The sequence below is a fragment of the Silene latifolia genome, chromosome 6 (genome assembly GCF_048544455.1).
Source record: "Silene latifolia isolate original U9 population chromosome 6, ASM4854445v1, whole genome shotgun sequence".
Taxonomy (NCBI): Eukaryota; Viridiplantae; Streptophyta; class Magnoliopsida; order Caryophyllales; family Caryophyllaceae; genus Silene; species Silene latifolia.
The window spans coordinates 82,028,502-82,046,076 of NC_133531.1; the positions used below are offsets into that span (position 1 = coordinate 82,028,502).

Sequence of the window (17,575 nt, forward strand, 5' to 3'; positions counted from 1 at the left end):
AAGTTACCAATCCCCCATTTACTATAAAGGCCGCACCTTCGTTGCCGTGATCGATATTAAGCCACCTCTCAATTAAAAGTTGAAGAATATTGTACTTTGTGGTGAACTTCCTATCAACATTCAAGGTCGACTCGAGATAGATAAAATCAAGCTCGGTGAAGTGGTTTGTTCCCTTCCTAGCAATCAAAGTGTGCCCAACAACCTTGTGCCACACCCTTATACCCGGATAATGGACATAAAGGGCACGACAATCATGTTAAGACATAATCTTTCTTCCGGTAATAGCCTTCCATAAAGGAGCGGGATTATATTTTGTTACGGGTTTCTTCACATAGTTCGAGTAATTGCTAAGGCCAAAAACTTTACCAAACTCACCAAAGGACATTTTCCGATCAACATTCTCAAGGCGGAATTCAATATTCGTTCGAGTCTCCACCCTTGTAACTTTTAATTAGCTTAAAAACTCCAAGGTAAGGGATGAGTAGGTCAATTCTTGCATATTAAACAAAGTAAGCAATCCCATGGACTCGAAGAAATTCTTGGTTTGTTCAAAGACACTAAATTTGGTCAAGGTCTCTTGGCATATAAACTTGGTGGGTAAGAGTGATTTCTTAGCAAGGGATACAAATTTCTTCCTATGAGCATCGGATGTGAAAATAACCCTCGGATAATCATGTAGTTTCTCAACAAGCGGAGTAGAAGTAGTAGTTTCCACCATAGGAGTCTCTTGAATCTCCATCCTTGCACTTTGAACCACCAAAGCTTTGGAAGCTTGAAGAGCTTGTTGCCTTTTTGAGAGATTCTTCTTTGGAGGTGCCTTGTTTCCACCTTTTGTCCTAGCCATTTTCTCCTTGTATGTAGTAACACCAAAAGATTTGCTTGAATTCCTCAAGCTTCAATAAGTCCCAAATCGATTTAGGAAATTCGAATTTTGCCTTTGTTCCCTAGAAAATCGATTCAAACTTTGAGGATTTTGGTGTTTTAATTGCTTGTTGTTGACAAAGGATGATTTGTTTGAGTTTTGAGGGAGTTTGGAATTAATTTGGGTGAATTTAGTTGAGAAAATTGATTTTGATGGATGGAGGGATTGAGGGTTTTGGAGATGTGTTTGTGTTTGTATTTTGAATGAGTAAAATTAAATGGGAAATGGGGGTTTTAATCTCGTTATATTTGAATTTCAGCAGGGGAGATGAGCGTCTTCTGGTTGGGACGCTCGAATTCTCTATTAGCTGTTTCAGAAAAGAAAGCTCGTCCTGAGACGAGCGTCTTTTGCAGGAGACGAGCGTCTTTCTGAAGGGAGACGAGCGGATCCTTTTGAGGACGCTCGAATTCTTGGTCAGGAAGAAATCCCAGATTTTAATAGAAGCAGGACGAGCGAATCCTCACTGAGACGAGCGGATTGTTTGAGACGAGCGGATTCCTTTATGAGACGCTCGGATCTTCAGTCGGAGGAAATTTTTCTTTTCCAACTCTCTTAGGACGAGCGTTTTTCTCCCAGGACGCTCGGATTTTTCATCCAGGACGAGCGGATTGCTGTCGGGCTGCTCGGATTGTCCCTGTACCTCACGGATTCAGTTCTAGCCGTGGGTATTCGTATAACCCAAGTCATTCCGTCTTTGTTCCTTTGGTCTTCATTGTGGGGGCACTACGAAGGCTTGAATAGCCTAGGCAATTGCTATCCCCACACTATGTCAGAACGCTACACATCAATAAACATATAAGTCCCTCCCTCACTTTCTCTCAAAATGATAATCTTGATCAAAGCATAAAAATATAAATCCAAAATTGACAAAAATGCAATACCATAAGTAAAATGCAAGTTAAAGGGTTAGAATATTTACAAGTGGTTGTTTAGGGAGGACTCCACCAAACTCTCATCCATGTATGAGATGTCAAGGGGGCATAGCCAAAGTGTTGTTGATGTTGCTCAACACCTTGGAGAAGTAATCGAAGGCTTGTTCATTGTCATTATAAAAATATTCAATGGACCTTTACACATTGTGTTCTTCATTGCGGTGACTTGAGTGGAAATGGTCACCAAAGCCTTGGTCTTGGGTCATAGCATTACCAATATACGGGTTAACTAACCCTTCAAACTCATCATCCCATAGAACGCATACTTCATCTACTTGTTCCCCAATAGTATCGTGAGTTGATGAGAACAACTCCTCTTTCTTCATGTCATTATGGCCAATGAGGCCTTCTTCTTCTCTTGTCATGAGTGGTGGTGAGCTATTCAAGCTCTCATTCTTGTTGAAACATTCTTTCTCTTTGGATGGATCATCTTGGAGATTATCCACTTTCTTTTCCCATATGGGTGGTAATTCTTTACCCATAGCTGATTCTTTGCATTGAGATGTCAACCTCTTCCTATCACTTTCTCGGCTATAATGATCAACCATAAAACATGGCTCATGTAGTCGGGGAGCTCTCATTGTCTTGTCAAGATTAAAAGTGATTGTTTCATCTCCCACTTCAAGTGTGAGTTCTCCATGTTTCACATCAACACCGCTCCCGCGGTGTGTAAGAAAGGTCTTCCTAAAATGATAGGAATGTTGGAGTCTTCCTCCATGTCAATAATAACAAAGTCCACCGGGATGAAGAACTTGCCAACTCTTAGCGGCACATCCTCCCATACCCCTAAAGGTGTCTTCGTTGATCGATCCGCCATTTGAAGTGTGATATTAGTGCACTTGAGCTCTCCCATTCCTAGCCTCTTGCACACTGAGTATGGCATGACACTCACACACTTGCCCCAAGATCACACAGAGCTTTCTTGATTGTAGTGTCGCCAATGGTGCATAGAATAGAGAAACTTCCCAGATCCTTTAGTTTTGGAGGTGAACTTCCTTGTAGGATGGCACTACTAACCTTAGTGAAAGCAATAGTCTCGAGCTTCCGGATGGATTTCTTCTTTGTAAGAATATCTTTCATGTATTTCCCATAGGCCGGAACATGATTGATTAATTCCGTAAATGGAATTGAGACTTCCAAGTTCTTTACGATCTCCATAAACTTTCCAAGTTGTTCATCAAACTTAGGCTTAGCCTGAAGACTTGGAAATGGATGTCTAATCACAATAGGCTCTTTCTCCTTAGCCTTCTCTTCATTCTTCTTTGAAACTTCTTGAATGGTGGTGGGTTCTTCTTCTTTCTTAGAGTCTTCAACTCTTTCCTTGTCACTAGCATTCACAACATCTTCATCAATGGGCCTCTTCGGCCCTTCATACCTTGTACCACTCCTCAAATGGATGGCACTCACCGACTCATGTCTTGGGGGATTACCTTGAGGTGGCAATTGCCCCTTTTGTCTTTGTGAATTAGAAGATGCTAATTGAGACATTTGGGTTTCCAACATCTTCGTGTGAGCTAGTATGTTGTTGATGGTGACGTCTTTTGCTTGACTATCCTTTTGCATTTGAGTGAAAAATTCTTGTTGGTTCTTTTGCATTTGGAGGACCGCTTTTTGAACATAAAACCTTGTTCATTTATTTGATTGTATGGAGGTTGATTTTGATAACTTTGGTTTTGATTGTAAAAGGGACTTTGAGCTTGGTTTCTCATTGGAGGTGGGGTGTATGTTAGAGGGTTTTGAACATTTTGACTTTTGTATGAAAGATCGGGATGGAATTTGGTGTTTTCATTGTAATAGTTGGAATAAGGGGTGCCACTTTTGTATGCTTGGAAAGCATTCACTTGTTCACTTGTTCCCCTACATTCACTTTGGTCATGTCCCAAAGTTCCACAACTCTCACATACTCCACTTGGAATTGATGATGATGCTACCATAGCATTAACATGTTGCTTGGGTGATTTGGAGGACTCTTCAAGTTTAGCCATGGCCTTCTCAAACTTTAAATTAATGGTGTCAATATGAGCACTAAGTTGAGCACGCAATTGAGTAATGGAGTCCACTTCATGCTTTCCTCCTCTAGTAGACTTCCGAGGTCTACTATATTGTGAGTTATGGACCGCCATTTCTTCAATCTTGTTTCATGTTTGATTGTCATCAACTTCGGTAAACATACCATTTGACCCCATATTGAGAATGTTTCGGTAGTCTTCATATAGACCATTCCAAAATTGTTGTACAAGGAACCACTCACTAAGTCCATGGTGTGGACAAGATCTACAAGTGTCCTTGAATCTCTCCCATGCTTAATACAAAGATTCCTCATCCCTTTGTTTGAACCCGGTGATTTGGGATCTCAACATGTTAGTCTTCTCCGGAGGATAGAATTTCTTGTAGAAATCAAGTGCCAATTTCTTCCAAGAGTCAATACCAAGAGTAGCCTTATCTAGGCTCTTCAACCATTGTTTCGCGGAACCAATCAAAGAAAAAGGAAATAAGACCCATCGAATTTTTTCTTGAGTGACTCCGGTTTGATAAATCGCATCACAATAGTCACAAAAAGTCTCCATATGAGAATGAGGGTCTTCACTAGGCATCCCCCCAGATTGACAACTCTCAACTAGTTGTATGAATGCGTATTTGGCAATGAAATTACCGGTTAAATGTTGTGGTGTAGGAGTACCATTTGGTAGGTTCTCCTCGGTTGGTACGGAATGTGATGAAAATTTAGGCATTGTGTGTTGATTTTGTGGTTGGTTTTGTGTTGGGTTATCCTCTCTTTCTCTTGCAAAAGGGTTGGTAAACTCAATATTATTTGGTTGAATGTCCACAATCTCACCAATACCTCTCAAAGTATTTCTAGCAAGTCTTCTATTGTTGGTCAAAGTTCTTTCAATTTAAAGATCAATGGGTAACAAGTTACCTTGTGATCTCCTAGACATGGAAAATATCAAACAACTCGAAAACAATTAGAACAAACCTTGAGGAGTTTAACTTCCCCAAGGTAAAGAAAGACATAACTAAAAACAATTTAAAGAACATCAAATCAAGTTAACACCGTCCCCGGCAACGGCACCATTTTTGGTATTGTTGTAAAACTCGTCGTCAAAAGTTACTCAACCAAAAAAATATTTATAACTTCACAAACTACTCTTAGTAAAGAGGCAAGTAAAAGTCGGATCCCAAGGGACGGGTATTGATGTAGGATTTTCAATTGCAAATGGTTGGGTCTAAGGGTGTCACAATTTGGGTTGAGATAGGAGATCAACTAAACTAATCAACAATATAAAAGTAAAGCAATAAAAACAAGCAAGATGATTAAAATGAGATGTAAACAATTGATTAAAAGCACTAGGGTATCATGGATTCATAGGGAATTCATGGGATTTGATCATACAAACATATTCTCTACTAGATGTAAGCGCTTATTATTGTAATGGGATAGAGTTAGTGTATATCTTACAATCCCTAAGAAGGTTTGGGTCCCAGAGCCGAATCGATTAGATTGTACAACACCTATAAGTCGACTTAATCCTTCCTATCCAACTATATGCATGGTCTAATGAGACTCGAGTTGGTTTATGTCTTATAAGTCTCATTGAAAAGATAAGTGATGGGTAAAAAATGCAAGGATTCATAGGCTCGCATTTCATCAAGCATAACATGTGCATAAGTTGGAATCACAACAAGCAAGCAAATTAAATATGAAAACATATTAGATTAAGCATGAATCAATCCCCATGTTGGTTTCCTCTAATTCCCCATTAACCCTAGTTAAGGAAACTACTCACTCATTATCAAGTTTAACATGCTAACAAGGTTGTCAATCATACTTTCAAGGCAAAACATGATGAACAAATGAAAATGATTAACAATAATTAAAAAGGATTAAGAGAGAATTATACCTATAAATATGATTCCAAATAATAAAGCAAGGAATAGTAGAAGTACTTGATGATTGTTGGAAGGTTGTTAATCCTCCAAATAAACCCAAATAATCTTCTAATTACCCAAAATAAATGATGAACAATAGATAAATTAAGGAAAGATTAAGAAATGAGATTTTTATTAAGACTAAATTAAGAGTTTATTACAAGATTAAGAGAGTATTAAGAAGGCTTTTAGACTTGATGCCAATCTAGGTAGTACAAAGGGGTATTTATACTAAAGATTAGGCACAAAGATTAGGGTTACTAAGGGCTTAAATGACTATTAAGACCCTTAATAAAAGTTGAGGAAGTGCTCCTCTCCAAGGAGATGCTCATCTCCGTTTGCTAGTCCCGCAAAGATATGCTCGTCCCGAGCGTCTAGGAAGCTGGCACGATGGTTCCTGTAAGAAGATCCGAGCGGATCACTGAGGGAGACGCTCGGATTGTGAGCCTTCAAGACAAGCGTCTTGCTGTTGGGACGCTCGGATTGGTGGGGAGGGAGACTCTCGAATTGGCAGCAATCCACTCGGATTGTGAGTCAGGCACTTCTCTTTTCTTCTTTCCTCAACAATCTGCGGGGATCTTGTTGAGGATGCAAGGATCCTTTCATCATTGCCCAATCTACTTTATTATCTACATAGGCCTTCTAGTATCGTCTTCCCTTTGATGCTTGGTCATTGAATGCGATCAATTTAGCTCCATTTTGCCATGAAAATGCAAGGTTTGCACTCCTCTCCTACGAAGGAAATAAAACCTCAAAGAATATGCAAAATGGGAAACTAAAGATAGTAAATGACCTAATTATGCACTATAAAGCATAGGAACGAGGCTAATTCAGGGACTAAATGTGCTCAAATATGAGTCACATCATCCCTACAAATGCTCAACCACACGCTCCACTCCCTACGAAATAGGAAGTGGTTGTTGACTTTGTCAAAGCTCTTGATGATCACTGCAATGTTCCTGCTGACTATTTCAACGTTCCTGCTGGCTGTTTGTTACTTAATTCAAATGTGGCCTTTGTATCACTCGTATATCTAGGTTAATCCCCCCTTGTTCTTCCTTGCGTCTAGCAGCCTGCTGCCTTGTCATTGATCTGTGTGCCTTTATTTTATCCAATTGCGAGTTGCTACGTCATGATGAGAATGAGAGGGTATTTTTACCAATACAATTACCCCCAAACAACTGCCAGGTTTTGTTCTTGCTCGATGGATGCTGGGAGTTGCTTCCCTCCTAGACGCTGCATATAATGGTGAGTCATAGCGTGACATCAGTCCACTTGCATTCTTATCCGCTGAGTCTGACCATTAGAGGTCTAATCTATCAGTTCCTCTCAGTAACTTCCCACCTCCCCTACGTCTCCTTTCCCTCGATTCCCCCCCAACCTAACTCCCTCCCTTAACTCCCTTCTTTTAACTCCCTCCCTTAACACCCTTCGGTTATAAATACACCCCTCCCCCTCCCACTTTCTTTATTCCAGTCTTTATTAACCTCTTTCCCTAAAACCCTTTACTCTCCCTCCCTTCTTATAAGATCTCCCTATCCACCAGGTAAACTCCTTACTTTCTTCCCTCTCTCCTAATTTTTTCACCTCTAAACTTCACAATCATGGTCAAAAAGGCTATCCGCCGGACCGCTCCTCCTCCTTCTCTCCGTGGGGGTCCATTCGCTGCTGCTCTCTCTCCCTTTCGATCCTCTGGGATCCTCGCAGATCACTATCTGTGCGATTTTAGCTTTGCTGACACCCCCTCGAGGAGGTGAGAGGGAGGTTTGGCCTTGGGCAGGAGGTCGAGATTCACATTCCTCTGCCTGGGGACGCGCCGGATGCCCATAATCCCGGTTGGGTATGCCTGTACGAGTACCCTTTTACCCAAGGTTTATCTTTTCCCTTCCCTCCTTTGGTGCAAAGGATCTTGCGTCACTACAGGTTGGCGATCTGCCAGCTTGCGCCTCATGCATGGCGCATTATGGTTTCGCTCTGCATCCTCGGTGAGGATCACGCTCTGGGAATTGGTCTGGGTGACCTTGCCCTGCTCTATGCTTTCAGGCCCTTTGTTGTCGGGCTTATCACCTTGAGGTCCTGTGACCGCAGCAACCCTGGCGTGATCCTTCCTCCCAAAGTGAGGGATGAAGGCTGGAATACGAAATTCATCTTCATTAAGATTGACTCTCTTACCCCCACCCCCGAGTAATTATTTGACAAGTGGGGGGCCTCTAAAGGTAATTTTAGTTTCTGGGTGTCTGTTGTTTTAATTTTATCTTAATGTTCTTACTGGTGTACAGCTGCAGGTTTGAAGCAGTCAGTTCCCTCAAGAGATCACAGCGTGATTAGCCGTTTATTTGCTCTCCTTGTTGCAACTCGTTCCTACCCTTGTGTACTTTCTTCCCCCGTTGGTGGATCTGCCTCCGAGCCTCTTGACATTAGTGAGGGAGAGCAAGAGGAGGAATAAGAAAGAGAAGAAGAGGAGGAAGAAGAGGAAGAGGAAGAAGAAGAACAGGAAGTTGGTACCTCCACCAGTCAGCAAGAACCCCCAGCTGCCGAATTCCAGATGTCGTCTGGTAAGGCTTTGTTTTTATAGGTTTTCGTTCTTGCTATATGGTCATTTGCGTTTATGTTCTAACCGTGTTCCTGTACTAGGGAATACTCTTGTTTCCTCTCTCTCCCTGCTGGACAGAAAGAGGAAGCAAGTTGCTTCTGCCTCCTCCGGTCCTTCTCCCAGGAAGAGGCCATCACTCCCTGCTGAAAAGGAGCTGGTTAATATGCTTGACCTTATTGAGATTGCTCCTTTGGCTGTAGTGGCTCCTAGGCCTCCTCTGCCCAATACCTCCACCGTAATCCGCCTTCCCAAGGGGGATGGCTCTAGTGGGGTGCCCTTCTGGCCTCAAATGGAACAACTCCTGCTCCCTACTGTTGTCCATTCTCTGGGAAATACCCCTTCTCCTACAGTACTAGATAAAGCTTCTGGACGCGCCCTGCAGGTACTTTTTAGTTCCCTTCATACTCCATTGGTCTATTCTATTCGTGTTGCTGACTGTTCTTCTTGCAGGTCTTGTAGGATGGCCTGTTCCTGCGCAGGGAGGTTGCCAGCTTGATGAGGGAGGTGAACAACCTCAATGTCAATCTGGGGAAGGTGGAGGCAGATCTGGCGCTGTCTAGGAGAAAGAAGGTGGTGACCCAAAAGAAGCTGGCTGAGGAGAAGGCGGCTGCCCAGAAGCAGCTAGATGTTGAGAGGAGGGCGGCAGAGAGGCGTATGGAAGAGGCTCACAAGGAGGTGGAGCTGTTGAAGCATCTTCTCTTGGATTCTACAATGTTTTCCGCCTGGGAAACAAAGATCAAATGCATTAAGCAGTTCGAGGTTGGTGAACACTCCAACTGGGACCTTGCTGAGGAGGAACAGCTGTTTCATGCTGCATATCTAGTCAAGCCGGACATCAGCCTCATCAACGACTTGCTTGGTGGTGATGATGGAGAGACCAGTGCTAGGACTGAACAACCAGTTGTCACGTCGGTCGAGGAGGTCAGGGAGGAAGCCCTCGTTGCCCAAGAAGGGGAAGGTCCATCTGGAGGAGAGGGTACTGTGGAGCCCAACATCCCTGTAGATGTTCCTGCTGATGCCGCCTCGGATTCTGCTGCTGCTACTGCCTAGTCTAGGCATTTAAATTTTAATTTTTTATCTTGATGTTTTGTTGGGCACCCTGTGTGGTGTCCCATTGTAATCCAACTCTTGGTGCCTGGTAATTTTGGGCACCTTTTAGTACTTTTGTTTTTGCCTCGTAGGAGGGGCAAAAATACTTTGCTTTTCAAGTTCCCCCTGCTGAGGGTGTTTATGAATTTTCGTTTTGTTCCTTCTGTTGTTTTGCTAGCAATTCTTTTGTTCTTCCTGTTTGTGTGCCGGCTTCGTACTTGTTGACGTGTTTATGGTGGTTCAGGGAGCTTTCTGTCCATCAAGATGCTCGAATCTCTCTGTTTTGACCACACGCAGATTGGGTACTTCCTGCAGGAAGAACAATTTGCTTACTAGGACATTTCCTTAATATTTCCTTAATATTCAACTTACTATATCCACATTCAATCCAAAAACAATGATAAACCTAAAGTGGAAGCAATTTCATAAATTCAAAATAGTTTAGGGAGCACAAAGGGTGTTCCCCCAGAGTTTTACAACAACTTAAAGGAAATAGAGTTTCATTTTTGCCTTTTGAAATACTAAGTACGCTGCTTCTACATTTGGCTCCTTGTGACACCTATGAAGTTGACACCAAGGGAAAATAAGAAAAAGGGTTGTGACTTTAAGGATTTGAAATATACGTTGTAAGTTGTTATTTCCTTAGTAGTATCTGCTGAATTCAGGAGACTTAGCACGTTCGTACTGAATGAAAGACCTTGCCTGATGGACTTAGTTGTTCCTGCTGTCAAAAGAGATGTTACTGTTAGACCAATGCAGGTAGTACAGTCAGGCGGTACGAAACAAAATGATTGGTTCTTTGCGTATGTACTCTATGAGAGAGCGAGTTGTGGTTCTAGCAAGTGGGTTATGGGGTTGTTCCCCTTCAAGCGATAATTGCTTAATCAAAGACACTTTTAGCAAGTTAGTTCATGTTCCAAGGTTTCTGGAGTACTTGAATGCTAGGATTCAAGGGTCCTGGGATGTACCTGTTGGAGGTGGAACTTCTGGGTCCTGCACCTGGAACCTCAGACATAATACTTTTTAAGGTGAATGATGTTCCAGGATCTAGGGACACCTTCCCCATCCATAGTCTCCAACATGTATGCTCCATTACCTACGATGCCTTCTATGTGGTAGGGACATTCCCAGTTGTAAGCGAATTTACCTGCACTCTGATTCTTGGTGTTTGGGAATACCTTCTTGAGTACCAGGTCCCCTACCTACAGCGTTCTCAGCCTTATGTTTTTGTTGTAACTCCTGGCTGCTGTCTGCTTGCTGGCTGCCATCCTGATTTGGGCGCTGGTTCTTGGCTCATCAATGGTATCCAGGCTGCTAGCCATTTCTACCTGGTTCCTCTCTTCGGTGGCATTGGCATATCGATGCGTCGGTACTTGCACCTCAGAGGGAATAACTGCCTCGACCCCATATACCATACTGAATGGTGTTTGACCTGTTGCCACTTTGGGGGTAGTTTTATCAGACCATAGCACAAAGGGGAGCTCATCGGTCCAGTTGGCTCCTATCTCCTCCAGCCTTCTTTTCAGGTTGTTCATGACTATCTTGTTGCTGGATTCTGCCTGACCGTTGGACTGCGGATTGCGAGGAGTGGACTTAAATAGCTTGATGTTCCACCTGGCGCAGTAGTCCTCTGTTCTGTTGGATATGAATTATGACCCATTGTCATATATGATTTCTGAAGGGATGCCATATCTGCTGACTATGTTCCTCTTGATGAAAGATATCACATGCTTCTCCAGGATCTGAGGAAAAGCTTCTGCCTCTATCCATTTAGAGAAGTAGTCCGTAATTGCCAGCATGTACGTCCTGTTTCCAGAAGCACGGGGTAATGGTCCCACAATGTCCATTCCCCATTTCATAAAAGGCCATAGCGAGATGATCGGATGCATATGTTCTGCTGGCTGGTGGCTGACAGGAGCGTGCCTTTGGCATTTTTCGCATTTCTTGACGTAATCTATGGCGTCTTTCCTCATGGTAGGCCAGAAGTAACCCTGCCTTAGTGTCTTGTTGGACAGGCTCCTACCCCCTGTGTGATTTCCACAATCACCACTGTGGATATCACACATTACTGTATGTGCCTCATGTATGCTTAAGCATCTTAGATAAGGTCCTCCCAAGGACTTCCTAAATAGGATACCATCAATGAGTACAAATCTGGAGGATTTCATTTTGAAGCTCCTGGTGTCTTTCTGGTCAGGTGGTAATACCTTATCACATAGCCAACTAATGTAAGGCTTGTGCCAATCATCAATCTCTTCCTAGGGTGTGGCAGTACATAGTATCCCTGCTTCGTATGTCCACTAGGTGGTTACAGCCGTGCTGGCGTTCTGCTGTTCCTTCTGGCGTATGGCAGGTTTCATGACATGTATGAATGGTATGGGACCTACTGCCCGTGGAGTGAAGGTTGCTCCTAGGGTGGCAAGAGCATCCGCTTCAACATTCTGATCCCTTGGTATCTGCTGGATGTGGAAGGAGGCAAAGCGGAGTTTGAGCTCCTTCGCCACTTCCAGGTAGGCTATCATTTTAGGATCCCTGGCCGTGTATACGTTATTCACATAGCTTACGAATATTTTGGAGTCACTATACACCTCGATGCGGCTGATTTGCAATTCTAAGGCTAATTGGTGTCCTAAGATTAGGGCCTCGTATTCAGCCTCATTATTCGTTGCTTTGAACTCACATCTTACTGCCTGTATTATCTGTTCCCCCTGAGGTGATTTTAGAACCAGCCCTACCCCTGCTCCCTTCGTATTGGATGCCCCATCAACATGTAACTCCCATACATGCTCCTCTTTAGCCTCACTTAGGGTCAAGATTTCATTGTCGGCTTGTTCTTGAAGGGTGGGAGTAAAGTCTGACACAAAGTCAGCTAGGGCTTGGGACTTTATGGGTGTCCAGGGTTCAAGTTGCAGGTCGTACCCACTCAAGTGGACAGACCACTTAACCATTCTCCCTGACAGTTTGGGTTTCCTCATTATGGTTCTCAGGGGGTAGTTGGTCATGACTGAAATTGTATGTGACTCAAAATAGGGACGCAATTTGTACGAAGCAGTAACAAGTGCTAAAACGATTTTTTCTAAAGATGTGTACCTGGTCTCTGCAGGTAACAGAGACTTGCTTATATAGTATACTGGTTTCTGCACTTCTTCGTGCTCTCGTACCAGTACAGCGCTTACAGCCGCCTCTATTACTGATAGATACAAGTATAGTGGTTCTCCCTTTTCTGGCTTGGAGAGAAGAGGAGGGGTGCTAAGGTACTGCTTGAACTCCCCAAACGCCTTTTCATGCTTCTGCGTCCACTCAAACTTCTGGCTCTTCCTTAGGACGTAATAGAACAATCGACACCTGACTGAGGACCTAGATATGAACCGGTTTAGGGTTGCTACCCGACCTATGAGCCTCCGTACATCCTTTGGCTTCCGAGGAGATTCGAACTGAAGTACTGCTTTGATTTGCTCCGTGTTGGCCTGTATCCCTCTTTGCGTCACCAAGTACCCCAGGAATTTCCCAAAGGAGACTCCAAAAGTGCATTTCAGGGGGTTCTGCTTCATATGGTATTTTCTGAGGATCGATAAGGTATTCTCCAGGTGGAACATATGTTGTTCTGCCTTCTCGGATTTGACTACCATATCGTCAATGTAGACTTCCATTGTTCTCCATATCTCCTCCTTGAACATTCTGTTCACCAGGCGCTGATAGGTGGAACCAGCATTCTTGAGGCCAAAGGGCATCACATTGTAGAAAGATACAAGCCCTCGTCGGATCTCGAAGGTGTTTTCTCCTGATCCTTAGTGTCCATTTTTATCTGGTTTTACCCACTCCAGGCGTCAAGGAAGGTAAGTAGCTCATGCCCTGTTATAGCGTCTACCATGGAATCAATGTGCGGCAGAGGGAACGGGTCTTTTGGGCAAGCTTTGTTAAGAGCTGTGAAATCGACACATACTCTCCACTTGTTGTTCTTCTTGGGTACAACCATAACATACGAGAGCCATTCTGGGTAGTTAACTTCCCTGATCTTGCCTGCTGCCAGGAGGTTGTCTACCTCCTGGTTTATCACCTCGTTCCTTTTAGGAGCGAATTTTCGCCTTTTCTGCTGGACTGGAGGAAAGCTGGGGTCTACATTTTACCGGTGTGTATTTACACTTGGATCTATGTCAATCATGTCGCTATGGGGATCAGGCGAAACAACCCATGTTAGTACGTAGAAATTCAATTATCTACTCACGGATGTTGCCTGCACAATCAGCTCCTACGAGCACTGTTCTTGCTGGAAACTGTGTGTCCAGGATTACTTCGTCGAGTTCCTCCTGGGGAGGTGCGATATACTCCCACTAAACGCACAGTTTTTGTAATTGCTATGCTGGACTAGCTGCGGTGGGTTTCAGAGCATTCTTGTAGCAATCCTGAGCTTCATTTTGATCTCCCCGTATCTCCTGTACCCCCCAGGGTGTAGGGAACTTCAGGCTCTTATGGTACATTGATGGTACCGCTTTCATTTCATGGATCCAAGGTCTACCAAGTATCACGTTATAAGTTGACGGACCATCAATGACCAAGTACCGTACCTGTTTGTTCATACCCCCTATAAAGGTAGGTACCGCTATTTCTCCAAGGGACTGTTTGGTTTCTCCGCTGAAACCTACCAAGGGTACTGCCTTCTTCACCAGGTCTTTCTCGCTTAAACCCAGGTTCTTCAAGGTTTCCAGCATTATCAGATTCACAGAGCTTCCTGTATCTACCAATATCTTTGTAACAAGGCAATTCCCTATAGAAAGGGTAATGATCAAGGCATCATGATGGTGTTCTGCCGTATCAGGTACGTCTGCCTCGTCGAATGAGATTCCGGGTAGATCTTGTCTGCTGATCCTGAGGGAGAACTCTGGTTTATCTCTTTTAGTCTCGGTTGCATGGCGCTTTGCTGCTGAATAAGTGAGACCACATATCTCCGAACCCCCTGTGATGACGTTCACTATCTTTGAGTAAGGTGGAGGTGGGGATGGTTGGGCCTGGTCAGCAGTATTGACCTTTCCATATTTCGCCCCCTTGGGGAGCAGGTGATCCAAGCATCCAACACTGTAGAGGTGCATCACTTCCTTTCGTAATTATTGGGCCTGGAAATCCGCAGATATCCCTGATCAATATCTTATCTTGGCCTGACTGCCAGGGTGTCAGGATGTCAAGCTACCAAGACACATGAAGATAGGCACCAGGCCATGGAGAGGACAACGGTCAAAATATCATGACGATATTCGACCAGGGGGCCATATAATAAGAAGAATATACGCGCGGTAATTAATAGCATTAATTGGAAAGATTCTGCAATTAAATGCAGGAATTAAGGACGCAATAATGGACATTATTACGGGCAATTAAGACGGAATATTTGGCATTAATGATGAGATAATCCAGCCGTTCAGCACTACTATATAAGGAGCACTTGGAAATCATTCGAAAAGAGGACACAGACATAAACAAGCATACAATATTCTGTTACAATACTTAAGTTAATTACGCTCATTTGTGCTAAATATTCCATATAATAGTGAAATCCTCTCCTGGCTTGGTGCCCGTGGCTTTTTCCCATTTAAGGGTTTTCCACGTACAAAATTCCTTGTCTTATTGTTATTCTTTTATTGTATTTTAATTTTCTTACATTATACCCTGAGAACCTGATTCACAGACTGATCAGAGCTAGTTAACCCCACCTAGACTTACCCTTACCTGATTTCGCCTTGCGCAAAATCCATACAAAATAATTGGCGCCCACCGTGGGGCATCTAGCTCTTTAAACCTTTTTTCTCATCTTATAAAAATCCAAATAACCTTAAAAAATGTCCCAGCCTACCATTGAAGAACAATTGAACGCAGCCCTCCAATAAATAGCTGAGTTGGAAAGCTTGAAAGAAAAAGTAGCCCAAACCGAGGCTGAAATCCTTCAGTTAAGAGAATCTGAGTCAGCTCTGAAACAAAAATTGGAGAAAACCCAGGGAGCAGGCTCTAGATTCCAGCCATGAACACCATTTGCATCAATTATCAAAAACATTTATTTTTCCAGTTTTGGGAGCTCAAGTGGTTCTAAGTTCGTCAATGCTGATGATGATGGTGAGCCAAGAAATGACAATGAAAAACCTGATGAATCTGCGGTAGCCATCAAGATGGCAGTGGTCCAGGAAATCAAGAAGCTAAATGAAAAATTCGAGAAGATACCTAGAGTACCTGCCAGCTTGGAAGAGGCTGCCCCTGACAGCTATGCTGATTCGCCTTTTATAGACGAAATAGCAAAAGTGGACTTGCCAAAAAAGTTTGTGGTTCCGTCTATGAAAATCTATGATGGAACTACAGATCCACAGAATTATGTGGCCCTCTACAAACAGAAAATGTTAGCTGCATCCATTCCTAGTGAGTTCAGGCAAATTTGCATATGTAAGGGATTTGGAACAACCCTGACCGGACCTGCTTTACAATGGTACATCAACCTGCCAACTGGGAGCATCCATTCCTTTGCCAACCTGAACAACAACTTCAACCAGTTGTTTGCGAGTAGCAGGGAGTTGGAGAAGTGATCCAGTGATCTTTACAGGATTACACAGAAGCCTGATAAAACTCTCAGGACATTCCTTGCCAGATTCAACAAAAAAAAAGTGTCTATTCCCAGGTGTGACGTTGGAACAGCAGTGGAGGCATTCAGGCAGGGGTTACTACCTCATAGTGACTTATACAATGAGCTCACTAAGTATCCCTGCCATACCTTCGAAGATGTCCAGGCCAAAACTCTTGCTTTTATCAGGCTGGAAGAAGACAAGAGCTACAAAGTTGGATCATCCAGTGGACCAAAGGACTATGAAAAGAGCAATAGGAAAAGCAACAAAGGAAACAATTACAGACCTACTCCATATTCCAGGCCGGACCATTCAGAAGTCAACCTGGCACATGAATATCAAGGTAAGGCTAAAGTTTTCCCACCTATTTCTGAGCATAACTTCAGTGTTGATATTGCAGGGTTAATCCAGAGGCTTGATAACATGGGACCAGTAGTCAGATGGCCCAGAAAGGTGGAAAATCCTAACCCTAGGAGAGATAACTCTAAATAGTGTGAATTCCGCATGGACGTTGGACACACGACGGATGATTACTTTACCTTGAGGAAAGAAGTGGCTTACCTGCTGAAATATGGGTACTTGAAAGACCTGATCAAAACGAAAGGTAGGAATGCAGACCAGAGCAAAGAGAACCAGAAGCATAAGCGGGATCACAACCTTCCTCCACCACCTCCAATCTATGAAGTAAAATTCATATCTGGTGGATCAGAAATATGTGGCCTGGCCAGTTCAGCAGCAAAAAAGGACAGCCAAGACGCCAAGGATTGTATCACCCTGTAAACCGGATCACCTCCCAACAATCACTTTCAGTGATTGTGACCTGGTAGGCATCCCTGATGTTCATCATGATGGCCTGGTAATTTCTATGCCGATTGGAACCGCCACAGTAATAAGGATCCGAGTAGATGGAGGCAGCTCAGTGAACCTGATCATGCTTGACGTACTAAAGGCTATGAAAATGAACGAGGATCAAATCACCAAAAAGTCCAGCGTTTTGGTAGGATTCATTGGAGAAACCACAAGCACATTAGAAGAAATCCATCTTCCAACCTACGTTGAAGGAGTCTCATCCTATGAGAAATTTAGAGTCCTGGATTGCTTGTCATCCTAGAAAGCAATTCTGGGAAGACCTTGGATTCATAATGTGAAAGCTGTGCCATTGACCTATCACCAGTGTATTAAGATACCAACGGATTGGGGCATAGCCACAATCAAAGGGGATCACAAGATAGCCCAAGAATGATATACAACAGCCTTGTAACCCTCCAAGGCAGGTAAGTCCCTCGCATCGCAATTACCATACAATGTTAGGAGTACCTATGAGGAACCTCCCAGAATGGAAACAGATCAGGTAATCCTAGACCCGGAGTACCCTGACATGTATGTTTTAGTAGGATCTGATGCTCCAGATTATATCAGGCCAGAACTGGTAAAATTCCTTAAAAATAAATCATCTTGTTTTGCTTGGTCTCATTTTGATATGATCGGAATTAGTGCTGATATAATTACA

At 43.4% G+C, this 17,575-nt stretch overlaps 2 protein-coding genes and 1 non-coding gene across 3 annotated transcripts; 1 reads left to right on the forward strand and 2 right to left on the reverse strand.

Annotated features, from left to right (window-relative positions):
• Positions 1-4,107: 4,107 nt before the first annotated feature.
• Positions 4,108-4,214, forward strand: LOC141589480 (small nucleolar RNA R71). Its single transcript, XR_012520417.1, has one exon. It is a non-coding gene; the product is annotated as a small nucleolar RNA R71 (small nucleolar RNA).
• Positions 4,215-11,766: 7,552 nt separating this feature from the next.
• On the reverse strand, positions 11,767-12,441 carry LOC141588286 (uncharacterized). Its single transcript, XM_074409734.1, has one exon. The coding sequence runs from the start codon at positions 12,439-12,441 to the stop codon at positions 11,767-11,769; it is 675 nt and encodes a 224-aa protein (XP_074265835.1).
• A 1,380-nt stretch (positions 12,442-13,821) lies between these two features.
• LOC141588287 (uncharacterized) lies at positions 13,822-14,553 on the reverse strand. Its single transcript, XM_074409735.1, has one exon. The coding sequence runs from the start codon at positions 14,551-14,553 to the stop codon at positions 13,822-13,824; it is 732 nt and encodes a 243-aa protein (XP_074265836.1).
• Between the last annotated feature and the right edge of the window lie 3,022 nt (positions 14,554-17,575).